Source organism: Chelonoidis abingdonii, chromosome 2, assembly GCF_003597395.2.
Source record: "Chelonoidis abingdonii isolate Lonesome George chromosome 2, CheloAbing_2.0, whole genome shotgun sequence".
Lineage (NCBI taxonomy): Eukaryota > Metazoa > Chordata > Testudines > Testudinidae > Chelonoidis > Chelonoidis abingdonii.
In genome coordinates, this window is record NC_133770.1 from 303,280,856 (window position 1) to 303,296,726 (window position 15,871).

A 15,871-nucleotide genomic window follows, 5' to 3' on the forward strand; every position below is an offset into this window, starting at 1 on the left:
GAAAGACCTTATCATCACTGGTCAAAGCAGTGACACCCCCCAATTCCTGCCTCAGATGAGTTCCAGGCTAGGTCTGCTGTGAAGTATATCAGACTGATTAGATTCGTAGACTCATAGACTTTAAGATCAGAGAGGACCATCATGATCATCTAGTCTGACCTCCTGCACATCGCGGGCCACAGAATCTCACCCACTGACTCCTGAAATAGACTCCTAACCTCTGGCTGAGTTACTGAAGGCCTCAAATCTGTGATTTAAAGACTTCAAGTTACAGAGAATCCACCATTTATACTAGTTCAAACCTGCAAGTGACCCATGCAGAGGAAGGCGTCTCAGTCAAAGTGCCCTGGGGGGAAATTCCTGACCCCAAATACAGTGGTCAGTTAAACCCTGAGCATGTGGGCAAGACCCACAGCATGACGCCTGGGAAAGAATTCGCTGTAGTGATTTACAGCCCTCAACAGCTAGTGGCCTGTCTCTGACCGTTGGGGATATTTGCTGCTAGCAGTTGCAGGTCATGTAGTGTAGATACCAGTCTAATAGGTGATCCTGGTGGTAGAATGTCTGTGCCTAACCAGGTCAAGAATGTCAGTGAAGTCAAACGGCAAAAATTAAGATGTCTGTACACTAATGCGAGGAGCCTAGGTAACAAAGTGCAGGAACTAGAGCTACTGGTGCAGGAAATAAAACCGGATATTATAGGGATAACAGAAACATGGTGGAATAGTCATCATGACTGGAGTACAGGTATTGAAGGGAAGACAGAAATAAAGGCAAAGGTGGTGGAGTAGCATTGTATATCAAGGATGAGGCAGACTGTAAAGAAATAGGAAGTGATGGAATGGATAAGACAGAGTCTGTCTGGGCAAAAATTATATTGGGAAAGAAAGCTACTAGAGCCTCCCCTGAGATAGTGCTTGGGGTGTGCTACAGACCGCCGGGATCTGATTTGGATATGGATAGAGACCTCTTTAATGTTTTTAATGAAGTAAACACTAATGGGAATTGTGTGATCATGGGAGACTTTAACTTCCCAGATATAGACTGGAGGACAAGTGCTAGTAAGAATAATAGGGCTCAGATTTTTCTGGATGTGATACGCAGATGAGATTTCGTCACCAAGCAGTTGAAGAACCAACACGAGAGATGCCATTTAATTTGGTTTTGTGAGTAGTGAAGGACTTCATAGAAGAAATGGTGTAGAGGACACCTTGGTTCAAGTGATTATCAGCTAATTCAGTTCAAACTAAATAAACGATAAACAAAAATAGATCTGGGACTAGGGTTTTTTATTTCAAAGGCTAACCTTAAAGAATTATGGAAAATTAGTTGAGGGAGTGGATTGGGCTGAAGAACTTGGGATCTAAAAGCGGAGGAGGCCTGGAATTTACTTCAAGTCAAAGTTGCAGAAACTCTCAGAAGCCTGCACCCAAAAAGGGGGAAAAAATCATAGGCAGGATTATAGACCAAGCTGGATGAGCAAGCATCTCAGAGAGGTGATTAAAGAAAAAGCAGAAAGCTACAGGAGTGGAAGATGGAGGGATTAGCCAGGAAAGCTACCTTATTGAGGTCAGAACATGTAGGATAAAGTGAGAAAGGCCAAAAGCCATGTAGAGCGGACCTTCCAAAGGGAATTAAAACCAATAGTAAAAGTTCTATAGCCATATAAATAAGAAGAAAACAAAAAAGAAGAGTGGGACTGCTAAACACTGAGATGGAATGGAGGTTAAGGATAATCTAGGCATGGCCCAATATTTAAACAAATACTTTGCCTCAGTCTTTAATGAGGTCTTAGGATAATGGCAGGATGACAATGGGAGATAGGATATGGAGGTAGATATTACTATGTCCGAGGTGAAGCCAAATTCGAACAGCTTAATGGGACAAAATTGAGGGCCAGATAATCTTCATCCAGAATATTACAGGAACTGGCACATGGAATTGCAAGCTATTAGCAAGAATTTTTATGAATCAGTAAACTCAGGGGTTGTACCGCACGACTGGAGAATTGCTAACATAGTTCCATTTTAGAAGGGAAAGGAGTGTCTGAGTAACAATAAGCCTGTTAGTTTGACACCTGAGTATGTAAGTCTTGGAAAAATTTTGTTAGGAGAAAGCAGTTAAGGACATTGAGGTCAATGGTAACTGACAAAATAACAACATGTTTTCCAAGGTAGATCGTGCCAAACCAATCTGACCTCCTTCTTTGAGAAGGTAACGATTTTTTAGACAGAGAAAACGCAGTGGATCTAATTTACCTCGATTCAGTAAGGCATTTGGTACGGTTCCACATGGGGAATATTAGTTAAATTGGAAAAGATGGGGATCAATATGGAAATTGAAAGTGTGATAAGGAACTGGTTAAAGAGAGACTACAGTGGGTCATACTGAAGGTGAACTGTCAGGCTGGAGAGGTTACTAGTGGAGTTTTCTCAGGTATCAGTTTGTGGGACAATCTTATTTAATTTTTTATTACTGACCTTGTGGCACAAAAAGTGGGAATGTGCTGATAAGTTTTGGATGATACAAAGCTGGGAGAGTATTGCTAACAGAGAAGGACCAGGATATCATATTCGAAGATCTGGATGACCTTGTAAACTGGAGTAATAGTAATAGATGAAATTTAATAGTGAAAAGTGCAGTGCATGCATTTAGGGATAATAACAAGAATTTTAGTTATAAAAATTGGGACACGTCAGTTGGAAGTAACAGAGGAGGAGAAGACCTCGAGTATTGGTTGGTCACAGGATGACTTATGCCACCAAATGTGATATGGCTGTTAAAAAGCTAATGCGGTTTTAGGATGATCAGGCGAGTATTTCCAGCAAAGATGAGGAGTGTTACTACCGTTATACAAGGCACTGGTGAGAGGCCTCATCTGGAAGTAGTGGTGCATTCTGGTCTTCCATGTTAAGAAGATGAATTCAAACTGAACGGGTACAGAGAGGGCTACTAGGATGATCCCGAAGGGGAAAACCTGTCTTATGAAAGGAGACTCAAAGAGCTTGGCTTGTTTAGGCTAACAAAAGAAGGTTATGGGGGATATAACTGCTCTTTATAAATATATCAGAGGGGAAATATTAGTGAGAGAGAGGAATTATTTAAAGTAGATCTAATGTGAACACAAGAACAAGTGATATAACTAGACACTAGGAAGTTCAGACTTGAAATTAGATGAAAGTTTCTAACCATTAGAGGCATGATTTCTGGACAGCCTTCCAAGGGGAGTAGTTGGGGCAAAAAGCATATCTGGCTCATGACTAAGCTTGATAAGTTTTATGAGGGGATAGTGATGTGATAGCCTAAATTTTGGCCATTAATTTGCAATTGATCTTTGATTATCAGCAGTAAGTTAGCCAGTGTCTGTGATGGGATGTTAGATAGGGTGGTCTAGTCACTACAGAGAATTCTTTCCTGGGTGCTGTGGTGAAGGTCGTTGCCACATGCTCAGGTTTAACTGATCCGCCTATTTGGGGTCAGGAAGGAATCTTCCTCCAGCGCAAGATTGGCAGAGGCCGGAGTTTTTCACTACCATGCAGCATGGGGCATGGGTCACTTGCTGACGATTCTCTGCACCTGAGGTCTTTATACCACGATTTGAGGACTTCAGTAACTCAGGCATAGGTTAAGGGTTTGTGTACAGGAGTGGGTGGGTAGATTTGTGGCCTGCGTTGTGCAGGAGTCAGACTAGATGATCATAATTTCCCTTCTGACCTAAGTCTTATGAGTCTTGCTATGATAGACAGTCTCAATACAACTATCTCCATAAACATTATCAAGCTCAGTCTTGAAGCCAGTAAGGTTTTGTCCCATCTTGTTCCCTTGGGAGGCTGTTCCAGACATCATCCTCTAATGGCTAGAACCTCATCTAATTCTAACCTAAAAATGGTGTGATGGACAGTTTATATCTATGTTCTTAGTCCACGTTGCCATTAACTTACATAACTCCTCTCCCTCTGTGATATTTATCTCTCTGATGTATTTATGGGAGAGCAACTATATCCCTTTCAGCTTCTTTGGTTAGGCTAAACAGGTCAAGCTCCTTGAGTCTCCTCTCATAGCATGGTTTCCATCCTCAGATCATCTAGGAGCCCTTCTCGCACCTGTTCCAGTTGAATTTATCTTTCTTAAACATGGGAGACCAGAATTCACACAATATTCCAGATGAGGTCTCACCAGTGCCTTGTATAATGGTACTAACACTTCCCCATCTCTACTGGAAATACTTCGGCTGATGTATCCTAGGACTGCATTAGACTTTTTCACAGCTGCATCACATTGCTTGTTCATAGTCATCCTGTGATCAGCCAATACACTCAGATTTTTCTTCTCCTCTGTCACTTCCAACTGATATGGCCCCACTTTATAGCAAAAATTCTTGTTGTTAGTCCCTAAATGCATGACCTTGCACTTTGCACTATTAAATTTTATCCCATTTCTATTACTCCAGATCATCTTGTATGATCTTGAACTACCCATTATATAGGAGAAAGCTCACAAACTTTTCAATATTCACCATCTGACTTTCCCATGCAATTGGCAATGCTAATCCATAAAGGGCCATTAATCATTCATTCATAGATTCACGGAGCCTGTGAAAGACCTTTGGAAGAGTCTAGCCTCCTCATTTCTCTCAAATATTGTAGCTTTGAAGAGGTATCAGATCCCTCAGAAAGGGTTTAAGAATTTCTACTCCCATCCATGGTCTTCTATTTCTAGTTCCTTGCACTCTGGTATGTATTGCAAATTCTGGTATCCTTTCCTGGTCCCTTCTCGACATATGTCCAAATCATCATAGTCATCTTTCTTGAATCTTCTGTAACAGCCTTATTTCTTGCCCTAGCCATTTTCTTATTACTCTATTTTTTATTTTCTGCTGTCTTGACACTCTCAGTTATTCCCCTCAGCCTGTTAATCTCTGCAGTCAATATCTTACATTCATTGGCTTTCCTGCCACTCCAACATTCCCACCCCTACAGTAGTACTGACATGACAGTCTTATATATGCTATTTTCATTTTTATCCAAATGTCTTCAAGTCTTCCTGGTCTTGCAGTTTTCTGAATGCAGTATAGCTAATCCAGTTCTTTTTATGTCATCTTCACAATTCCTGTTTTTCTATATTAGTCCTTCAAGCTACACTCATTTTTCTACTTGTTCCAGTTGTCTCCAATTTTGATCTTTACCTCTTCCTCTTGTCTTCCAATTACCATCATTTTTGTCTTCTCTGTGCTGATCTTCAGTCTGAATTTTCTGCTTTCCTGGTTTACCTTGTCAGTTATTCTCCGTAAATCCACCTTCATCAATGCTAGGAGGCTGAAAACTAAGATCTATGATGTTGACAAATGGGAAGAGCCAGATCTTAGAAAAAGAATATTGTGCAGAAAACCATCACTTTGTGACACATTTCAGGGTTACCCAAGGTGTCTGGAGTGACCAAAAGCTTACAAAGTGACAGAGACTCATCTGTGCACACCCACGGAAATCCTCTCTAAACTTTTTCACAAACTCAGCCATCAATTCCCCTTCTGCTTCAGGGCCACCCTCCCAGGAATTTTTGATAAGATCCAGAGGGCCCTTGACTTTTCTCCCATAAAGGAGGTCAAGTGGGATGAACCCCATGACTGTTGGGGCACCTCCTGGTGAGACCATAATGAATAGGGCAACATTACATCCAAGTCAATTGCCCTCCTGTTCTCATACATTTTAACATAGACTTTAAGGTCCCCATGACTAAACAGTTTTGGGGTGATATGAGGCAGATCTCAATTGTTTTGCCCCACACATCCTCCATAACTCTCAAAATAGGTGGGACATGAAATTTGAACCACGATCTGATAAGATCTCTTTTGGAAAGCTCACCCTGCTAAATATGGTAAACAGTGCATCTGCAACTGTTCCATTTTCCATGTTCGACAGAGTGACCACTTCCAGATATCTGGCAGCAAAATCCACCACTAATGTAAATCTTTTCCCCTTTTGGCATGGCCTAGATAATTGCCTTATGAGATTCAGGGTGACCTTATAAAACCCTTCTTTAATCACTGATAAAGGATGTGGTGGAGCTGTATAGAGACCTGTGGCCTTTTCCCGCTTTTGACGTAAGTTGCAAGTTTTGTTGTACTCCCTTACTTGATTCTGGATATTTGGCCAATACAAGTTTTTTCTTAGCCTCTCATAACTCTTTGTCCCTTGGTGCTTGGCAAACTGGAAATGGTAGGCTAGCAGCAGTAGCTCCACATGATGCTTTGTGAGTACTGTTAGCTCTCTGTAGGGTGGCATCTATTTTTCCCCACTGGAGCTTCCCTGTATATTCTGCCCTCCTCCCTAAATCTTCCCCTGCTCTCTTTATCTTGGACACTATTAGAATGTTTTCCCAATGAGTTGTCTGCACTTGATTCAGCAGCAAACTCCCCTTAGCTTTTGCTTGCACTGAGGGCTGATTCCTTGTCCCCCTGCCCTGTGGACATATCATGACCCTCTGCTGCTAACAGTGCAGAGGTCTCCCCTCCCCCTTCAGCTGCCTCCCTCTCTGCAGGATTTACATTTGGAAACCTGGGAACATCCTCTCTCTTGCTCTGGGTCACAATATTAACAGCCTTATGCAGTGAAATAACATAATTCCCCACCAATATATCCACAGGCACATTATGGAGAACATCCACCTTCAACCTTCCTACTCTAGTTCACTGTGAACCAAAGGCATGCTGAATTCAGGTTTCCCTCAGGCAAGGAGTGTTAGCCTCTCCCTGGGAGCATATCAGATTCCTTAATCATATCTTTCCTGACAAGTCTGATCTGGGCTCCTGTGTCTTTACATACTTGGCACATCCTGCCATTTACCTTGGCGTCTTTAATAAACTCTTTGTCCATCTCCAGGAAGTCAGAACGGACAAAATTAACTGGGAGCTCCTCAGATATCCCTGGAGGTTTTAGAGCAAGGGTACCCTTATTAACCTGGGCAGTTTGGAGTTGGTGTCTGGATTCAACATACATATTTGCTCCATTATCTTTCCCGTGCTGAAGTTAAGCCGGCTGGTCTGTAATTCCCTGAGTTGTCATTATTCCCCTTTTTATAGATAGGTTCTATATTTGCCCTTTTCCACTTCTCTGGGATCTTTCCCATCCTGTATGAGTTCTCAGAGAGAATCCTAACCCTAGTCACAAATGGCTCAGAGATCTCTTCAGCCAGTTCCTTAAGTATTCTAGGCTGTATTTTGTCAGGTTCCGCCAACTTAAAGACATCTGACCTGATCCTACCCCATTTACACTGATGTTCACTATGTTAATCCTCCAATCACTGCTAATCTTTTCGGTTACAGCTCAAACAAAGAAGGCATCTAACACTTTGACTATTGCTGCATTTTCTATCATCATCTTTCACTCCTCAGTGGGTAATGGGCCTACCCTGTCCTTGGTCTTCTTCTTGCTTTTAATATATTTGTAAAACGTTTTCCTGTTACCTTTTATCTTCCTAGCTAGTTTAAGGTCATTTTGTGCCCTGGCCTTTCTGATTTTGTCCTTACATGCTTGTGTTGGTTTTTTAATATTCATTCTTTGTAATTTGACCTACTTTCCACTTGTTGTATGACCTTTTTATAAGTTTCAGGTCACTGAAGACCTCTTGATCTTCTATCATACTTCCTATCTTTCCTTTGCATTGGGATAGTTTTCTCTTGTGCCCTTAATAATGTCTCTTTAAAAAAATATGAACTTTCCTGAACTCTATTTTCCCTTAGATTTGTTTCCCACAGGATCTTACCTACCAATTCTCTGAGTTTGCTAAAGTCTGCCTTCGTGCAGTCCATTGTCCATAGAATCATAGAAGATTGGCGTTGGACAAGACCTCAGGAGGTATCTAGTCCAACTCCCTGCTCAAAGCAGGACCAACCCCAACTAAATCATCCCAGCCAGGGCTTTGTCAAGCTGGGCCTTAAAAACCTCTAAGGAAGGAGATTCCACCACCTCCCTACATAACCCATTCCAGTGCTTCATCACCCTCCTAGTGAAATAGTGTTTCCTAATATCCAACCTAGACCTTCCCCACTGGAACTTGAGACCACTGCTCCTTGTTCTATCATCTGCCACCACTGAGAACAGCCTAGCTCCATCCTCCTTTCAGGTAGTTGAAAGCTGCTATCAAATCCCCCCTCACTCTTCTCTTCTGCAGACTAAATAAGCCCAGTTCCTTCAGCCTCTCCTCGTTAGTCCCAGCCCCTTAATCATTTTTGTTGCCCTCCACTGGACTCTCCCCAATTCGTTCACATCTCTTCTGTAGTGGGGGCCCCAAAACTGGACCAGTACACCAGATTTGTCCTCACCAGTGCCAAATAATCACTTCCCTTGAGCTACTGGCAGTGCTCCTACTAATGCAGCCCAACATGCAATTAGCTTTCTTGGCAACAAGGGCACACTGTTGACTGATATCCAACTTCTTGTCCATTGTAATCACCAGGTACTTTTCTGCAGAACTGCTGCTTAGCCAGTCGGTCCTCAGCCTGTAGCAGTGCATGGGATTCTTCTGTCCTAAGTGCAGGACTCTGCACTTGCCCTTGTTGAAGCTCATCAGATTTCTGTTGGCCCAATCCTCCAATTTGTCTAGATCACTCTGGACCCTATTCCTGCCCTCCAGCATATCTACCTCTCCCCCCAGCTTAGTGTCATCCGCAAACTTGCTGAGGGTGCAATCCATCCCATCATCCAAATCATTAATGAAGATGTTGAACAAAACCAGCCCCAGGACCAACCCCCTGGGGCACTCTGCTTGATATTGGCTGCCATCTAGACATGGAACCATTGATCACTAACCGCTGAGCCCAACGATCTAGCCAGCTTTCTATCCACCTTATAGTCCATTCATCTAATCCATACTCTTTTAACTTGCTGGCACGAATACTGAGGGAGACCATATCAAAAGCTTTGCTAAAGTCAAGGAATAACACATCCACTGCTTTCCCCATATTCACAAAGCCAGTTATGTCATAGAAGGCAATCAGGTTGGTCAAGCACGACTTGCCCTTGGTGAATCCATGTTGACTGTTCCTGATCACTGTCCTCTCCTCCAAATGCTTCAAAAAGGATTCCTTGAGGACGTGCTTCATGATTTTTCCAGGGACTGAGGTGAAGCTGACCAGTCTGTAGTTCCCCAGATTCTTTGTCTTCCCTTTATTAAAGATGGGCTCTATATTTGCCTTTTTCCAATCATCTGGGACCTCTCCCGATCACCATGAGTTTTCAAAGATAATGGCCAATGTCTCTGCAATCACATCAGCCAACTCCCTCAGATGTGTTAGATCAGGCCCCATGGACTTGTGCATGTCCAGCTTTTCTAAATAGTCCTTAATCTGTTCTTTCACCACTGAGAACTGTTCACCTCCTCCCCATGCTAGGCTGCCCAGTGCAGCAGTCTGGGATCTGACCTTGTCTGTGAAGACCAAGGCAAAGTAGCAGCCTCTTCCAACTCTAATCTTCAATGATTCTTCCTAGCAGTCTTTCGTTCTGGAACAATATCCCATCATCGAAGAATCCAAAGCCCTCTCTCCGACACCACCTGCGTAACCACACATTTACTTCCACAATTCATTGTTACCTACTTGGGTCTTTTCCTTCAACAGAGAGGATAGACAAGAATATGAATTGTGCCTCCAACTCCTTTATCCTTCCCAGAGCCATGTAATCTGCAGTGAGCCGCTCAAGGTCATTCTTGGCAGTATCATTGGTGCCCATGTGGGAAGAGGTAGCAGTTCGAAGGCTTGATCAGTGTCAGCAGATAATCTGTCGCATCCTGAATTCTAGCTCCCTCCTACCATTCCTTAGAATCATGAACTCTGTCATATCATGATCACTTTCATCCAAACAGCCTTCCACCTTCGAATTCTCAACTAGTTCTTCCTTATTTGCCAGAATCAAATCCAGAACAGCCTCTCCCCTAATCGCTTTCTCCACCCTCAGTAATAAAAAGTTGTCTCCATTGCATTCCAAGAACTTGGTGGATAATCAGAGCCCTGCTGTGTTATTCTCCCAACAGCTGTCTGAGTAGCTGAAGTCCCCCATCACCACCAGGCTCTATGATTTTGTTAGTTATTCCAAACTAAGAGATCTCAGTCTGGGGAATCTTCCCCACAGAACGAGTGGAAATCCCATCCTGGAGCATTTAAAACTATGTGGGACAGAGCCTTAATTATAGAGAACATGCAACTACATCCTACAGCGCTAGGGACATTATAGCTAAAACAGTACTGCTCTGGTGTGGGAGAAGCACCAGGCATGACCCAAGAGGGCCTGCGCTGAGGTAACATGGTGACAAATACCTTAGGGCTAGCTGGCTCTCTCCTATGAGTGTGAGTGTGACTGCACAGTAACTGATTGTAAGTCCAGTCCAGTGATGGTGACACCTGCTGCTCTCCCAAACACTTCTGTCCTTGGTCATGGCAGAACGGGTCATAGCAGCAGGTGGAAATGAAATAACTTTTCTTTGGCATCCAATTAATTTGTTCTGCTTTGACTGGAGGCAGGAATGAATCTAGGAGACCACAGCTAGCTGTGAGGTTCCAGGGGAAAAAGTAATGCTTATTCAGGACAAAATAAAAAAATTGAAATTTTTCATGGGACAGAAATTCAGAAAAATTCCATTTCGGGAGAACCAAAATGGGATTGATTTATTTTTTTTCAGTTTACCAGCTGCTTGCCTGGAAGGGTCTTAGAGAGACAAGGCTGGGGAGGTAAGGTTTTTTATTGGACCAACTTGTGTTGGTGAGAGAAACAAGCTGTCAAGCTTACACAGAGCTCTTCTGCAGGTACTCAGAGTGTCACAGCTAGATTCAAGGTGGAACAGGTTGTTTAGCATAACTAGTTATTTCAAGGGACCGTTCAAGGTGAAGTGGCCTGCTAACACCCCTCCAGTCATAGGGAGGAAAGGAAGAAAGGGAGCGAGGGAAGGGGGCTATTAGTGGGTTATAGCTTGTCATACTAAGCCATCAATCCAGTGTCTCTGTTACAAAGTGATCACTCTGTATCTCAAAGGCATGCTGCTCTGTGGGAAATACTGTCTGTCTCCTGCCTGATTTCTGTCTGTCTGTCTCTGCTCAGTTCCCCAGGATCAGGGTGGGCCAGCAGAGGAAGAGGAGCTGTTAGTAACTCACGATTCCTCAACACCCACCACATCAGCACTTGAAGACATGGCTCTGTACAGCAGCAAGCGCAAACTCCGACACAGCCGTCGCAGTCTGGAGGCTGCTGTCCCCACATAGGGGGCCTGATGCATGGGGGCAACAGGACAGCCCAGCACAGGGCTCTACACCTTCCTGCACTCCACAGACAGCACTGGACTGGGTCCCACAGCTGCCTCCTTGGCATTGGCTGGGAACTGCGCACCCAGGAGTTGGTGTGGTTAACTAACTTCCTTTAGGCTGTGAACATCCTTTTTCTCTCACTACCCACAGTGCACTGGGGCATGTGCTGAACAAAACAGGACAGTGCTGGACTTGTAGATGTTTGACGGGGCGGGGGTGGTGGGGACAGGGCAGTGGGCAGCAGCAGTTTGTTAGTCTGTAAATAGTGTGTGAGTGTGTGTGTGTGCGCGCATGTGTGACGCTGCACCTGTTATTCCCTCCACTTGGGTTTTTCAGTGGCTACTACGGGGGCTTTGTTCTGATATGACTTAGCAGGAAGTGCCAGCCCTTTACTCCCTTCTAAATCCCACTGATTTGTTAAAAGCCAGCTCCCCCCAACCATGGAGAGTCATGTCCATGCAGAGGCAGGGATCTGTGACATCTCTAGAATGCATTGTCCCCATTCCACTCTACCACCAGGCCAACAATCATCTGGCTTGGTGTGACGCTGTTCCTCCGGCAATAGGTCTGCCCCCCAGATGCACATGTAATTTATGTAGCAGAGGCTGTGGTCCATTCCAGGCAAACACACTACATGGGGAGGGGGACATGTGGGGAGCAGGTGCTGACTGTCCTGTGTGAGAGTCGCATCCATGAGCAGGATGAACTAGAACAGATGGGTGTACGAGGCTATAGCAGTGTGTGCATGTGACAGCAGTAGGGACAGACTAGTTGGGGATTAGAATATGGTGACACAGCAGTAGGCGGTACAAATAAGGAGACAGTGGGGTAAGGTTATAGTATGGGGTGCAGGGAGCACGGTGGGACATGGATTGGCTGGGGTCAGGTGAAGGGTACTGGGTGCAGGATGATGATGGTACACAGTGATGGTGGTGGCAGCAAAAGGTGGTGGCTCTCACTGTGTTGCCCATGTCCACTGAAGTAAAATGTGAGTGTTGAGGGAGGTTGGAGCACAGACAAAGTGAGCACCATGCAGGGAGATAACGAATAACAAGATATGCCTCCCGCTAACTGCAAATCCTACCGTCTCTCTCGGACAACATGGTGCCGTCCTCACTTTACCTGCAGATTAGGGCAGACAAGAGATTCTTTACACATGCACCAAGGATGTTATTGCTGGCTTCCTGCCTGGAACAAGGGCTCTATCAGCCTCAGTACCAAGTGAACCCAAGGATCTGGCACCAGTGACTAGGCGCCTGTGTCTACCAGTGAAATTATTGTTTCTCTTGTTCTTACTACCCTCCGTGAGTTAAGCAGCCCTTATCCACACATGCCCAAATCAAAGCAAGGCATCTGAGTTTGGTCTTGGCAATGGTCTGAGTGATCTTTCCACTCCCTCTAACAAATCGGTGCTCTCTTACTTGCTGATGCCGCCAGCAGTAAGCCAAGAGTTGGCCCTTAATCCTCCCAGTGCCAGGATGTGACTAGGGATTTGCGGGCGCTTCTGCTTGTACATTTACTAAATGACTGGATGCGGTTTCTTTTAGTTGAGAATCTCCTCTCTTCACACCAAATCACATGGCTCATTTTAACTGAATTGATATGTTTAATTTTACAGGGCTTGGACGGGGAAATCCAATAATCTATCAAACTGCAGCCATGGCTGCTGCCATCATCAGCAATTTGAGCTTTTCCTTTTTAAAACCTCATTTTAGCATTTGCTTTTTAACAAGAGCAATTTCTAGAAAGAATCATGAATTGGTTTTGGAGACTAACTTGTGATTTTCCTTTCCCTTTGCGGTACCTGGGTGCCAGGCTCTGATCTCTCTCCTCTCCTGAGAGATGCAGAGGAAAAATTAGCTCTTCAAGACTGTAACTAGTGAAATTTGTACAACCAAAGAAATCTATTTTGTGGATCAAGGAGAATAAAGTTTACTTTACATTTTAGAGCCTGTGTCTGTCTGTGGATGAAGCTCTTTCCTCAGGCCAGTGGGCAGCACAATAAGGGCCTCTCTCTATTCACTGCTTCTACTTTCAAATCTAGAGAAAGCCAAATCTTCAGTATCTCTGCCTCAACATCCATCACATCTGCCCTGCTATGGTCTCTCCCATCTTGAGACTTCTTTCAGAGATTTCATGGCTAGTCAGTGAACGGCCCCAAACTAATTCCCAGAGTATATTTTTTAGAAAAACATCCAGTCTTGATTTAAAAATTGCCTGAGATGGAGTGGTCACCAAAACAACTGGGTAAATTGTTCCAGTCGTTAATTATGCTCGTTGTTAGAAAATTACGCCTTATTGCCAGTCTGAATTTGTCTAGCTTCAACGTCCACCATTGGATCATGTTATACCTTTCTCTGCCAGACTGAAGAGCCCATTATTGAATACTTGTTCCTCATGTACATATTTTGACCAAATGACATTATCTTTTAACTGTTCTTTGTTAAACTACATAGATTGAGCTCCTTGTGTCTCTTATACTCCTTGAACTCCATTCTGTCCCCCATCACAAATCAAGTTGTGCATGTCACCTGCCAATGTAACCATGTTTCACTCTCTCACACGCACTCTAGAGGGCAGGCTCTCATAGATGCGCAACCCAGGCTTTTGTGAAGCAACCTGCACAGCAAGGCATCTAGTGGCTACCACAAAAGAATCCTAGCAGTAGTAGGGCCCAGATGGCCCATAACTCAGCCTTTCCCTACCCTGGGGTGATGCAGTGTAAGAACAATCCCACCAACTGCCCCCTCAGTAAGTATGTTCACTTTTGCTTCAGGTGGATACCTGTCATCTTGACGTCAGCATGGCCACTTTTCAGCAGACTATAGGGGACATGCTGCCACTACAGTCACTGCAGAACAGTTACCTGCTGGGTGCTAGAAGAACTAGGTTCAAGGAAGAAAACTTGGGCAAGCAGCGATGACTAAGCGTATATGAAAGACAAACAAACCACCATTTCAATGGTTAATCTTCCACTATCCATGCCATGGTGCCACAAATCCACGCTGATGCTCGCCACTTGACCTATAGGCATTTGGCCTGCATCACATTGCGGACAGTCGGCCCGCCTTTACCCTTCACCCCTGGGCTTAATGGTGTTGCTAACAGGGCGTAGCGCACACAAGTCTTTAATAAACAGTGCATTGACCTGTGCCCGGCTGCACCCAGTGTCACTATCAGGGACTTGGTGTCTGCATGTTGGTTGCCCTTAGCCCTTAGCCATGCTCAGGTCCTTTATCAAAAGTCTGGCTGTTCGGAACTGCAGTTTGGCTGTGGCAGCTGCTGTGTAGCCAAGGCTTCAGATGCATCCAGCACTTGCTGTAGGCAGCAGATTTAATTGGTATTGTTAAAAGGCCCAAAGCTGTCAAGGCCTCGTTTCTATGAGGGCAGCTAAACCACTGCTAGCACTTGAGGGACGGTAGCATGCATTCTCTGTGGCAGGATGGCTTTGCTCACTGAATGCAGGATGTGTCATATGAGCTTGAGCCCAGTTGAGCCGAACCAGCAGCCAACCTGGCACAGATCTGGTACTGACTGGAGTTTTACAGACCCAAAATAGAGGTGACTGCACCAAGTCCTATTATTGATATAAAAAGGCTCCTCAGTTTCATAGCCTTGTCTGAGCATGGGTTGAGGGTGTTTCATGGACGGATGCAGCCAGCCTGTCCCCGTTACACTATGCTGGCAGGAGAACAACAGTCTCAGTGGGGCTCATGGAAATAGCACCAAGTTGCAGCCTCCTTCGGCAGTTGCACTAAAGCGGTAGTAGAAAAGAAAGAAAAAACAACAACAGGCTACACAAAGTCCAGCGGGGGGGGGGGAAGGATCATAAACAGAAAGGAGATGATTGCAGGGGTCAGGCAGAGGCACTTTTCTTTCGTATTTCCTGCCTGCTGCTGAGGTATCACAGTGCAAAGGGCAGGGACTGCAAGAAAAAGCCTCATCGTCCTACTCGCTGCCTCAAAGAAAATGACCATCTCACCGAAGGTGAGTCACTGTCTGGGGAGACAAGCTGAGCCTGCAAAGGAGGCCTTCAGTCACAAATGTACGGCCTTGCCCATAGTGCTGCTGAACAGAATTGCATCTTGCAGTCTTAGCTATTGGCAGGGTGAGTTCAGCTCAGCTATTTGGCACCTCCCCATCTGCCCTATTATGATCCCTGCACTTTGTGGCCTTCCCTTCAGAAACGCAGAAAGCCGACCCCCAGTGCTGCCCATGATTGGTTACAAAACACAAGCCTTGTAATATAATTTCACTTTAATGAGACACCAGCTGCTACCCCACTTGCTGCCTGTTGCCCCATACCTACAGGCTGCACTTGACCAGAATGACCCGAATTGGAAGGAGAATTTGGAGCAATTCCTCAGGGGGCTGGTGACGTTTGATGATAACAAATAATTTAAAGTTTCCAAGTCTAGTTGCTTGAAATTCAGTCGGTGAATACTCTGGTCCATCTGTTGCCCTGACTAAGGACAGGTACCTGTAAGAGGAAGGAGACACACAGTTGAACAGCAGAGTTTATAGACGTGCTGTTACTGGGCTCACGTGGCCACACTGACTTCTGCTTCTAAAAAGCCACAG

The 15,871-nt window shown here is 44.7% G+C and overlaps 2 protein-coding genes across 32 annotated transcripts in view; one reads left to right on the forward strand and one right to left on the reverse strand.

Moving 5' to 3' along the window:
- SCRIB (scribble planar cell polarity protein) overlaps positions 1 to 13,237 on the forward strand; it is a 212,188-nt gene extending 198,951 nt beyond the window's left edge. For 26 of the 29 annotated variants that reach the window (XM_032762915.2, XM_075063333.1, XM_075063340.1 and 23 more), the window contains one exon: positions 11,088 to 13,237. In XM_032762915.2, the coding sequence (XP_032618806.1) occupies positions 11,088 to 11,248 (161 nt within the window). In that variant the 3' untranslated portion in view covers positions 11,249 to 13,237. The remainder of the gene's footprint in view (positions 1 to 11,087) is intronic. The other 3 variants (XM_075063337.1, XM_075063344.1, XM_075063338.1) reach the window with 2 other exon arrangements.
- A 1,846-nt stretch (positions 13,238 to 15,083) lies between these two features.
- IQANK1 (IQ motif and ankyrin repeat containing 1) overlaps positions 15,084 to 15,871 on the reverse strand; it is a 160,130-nt gene continuing 159,342 nt past the window's right edge. For all 3 annotated transcript variants that reach the window (XM_075063360.1, XM_075063358.1, XM_075063359.1), the window contains one exon: positions 15,084 to 15,770. In XM_075063360.1, coding sequence (XP_074919461.1) covers positions 15,596 to 15,770 — 175 coding nt within the window. In that variant the 3' untranslated portion in view covers positions 15,084 to 15,595. The remainder of the gene's footprint in view (positions 15,771 to 15,871) is intronic.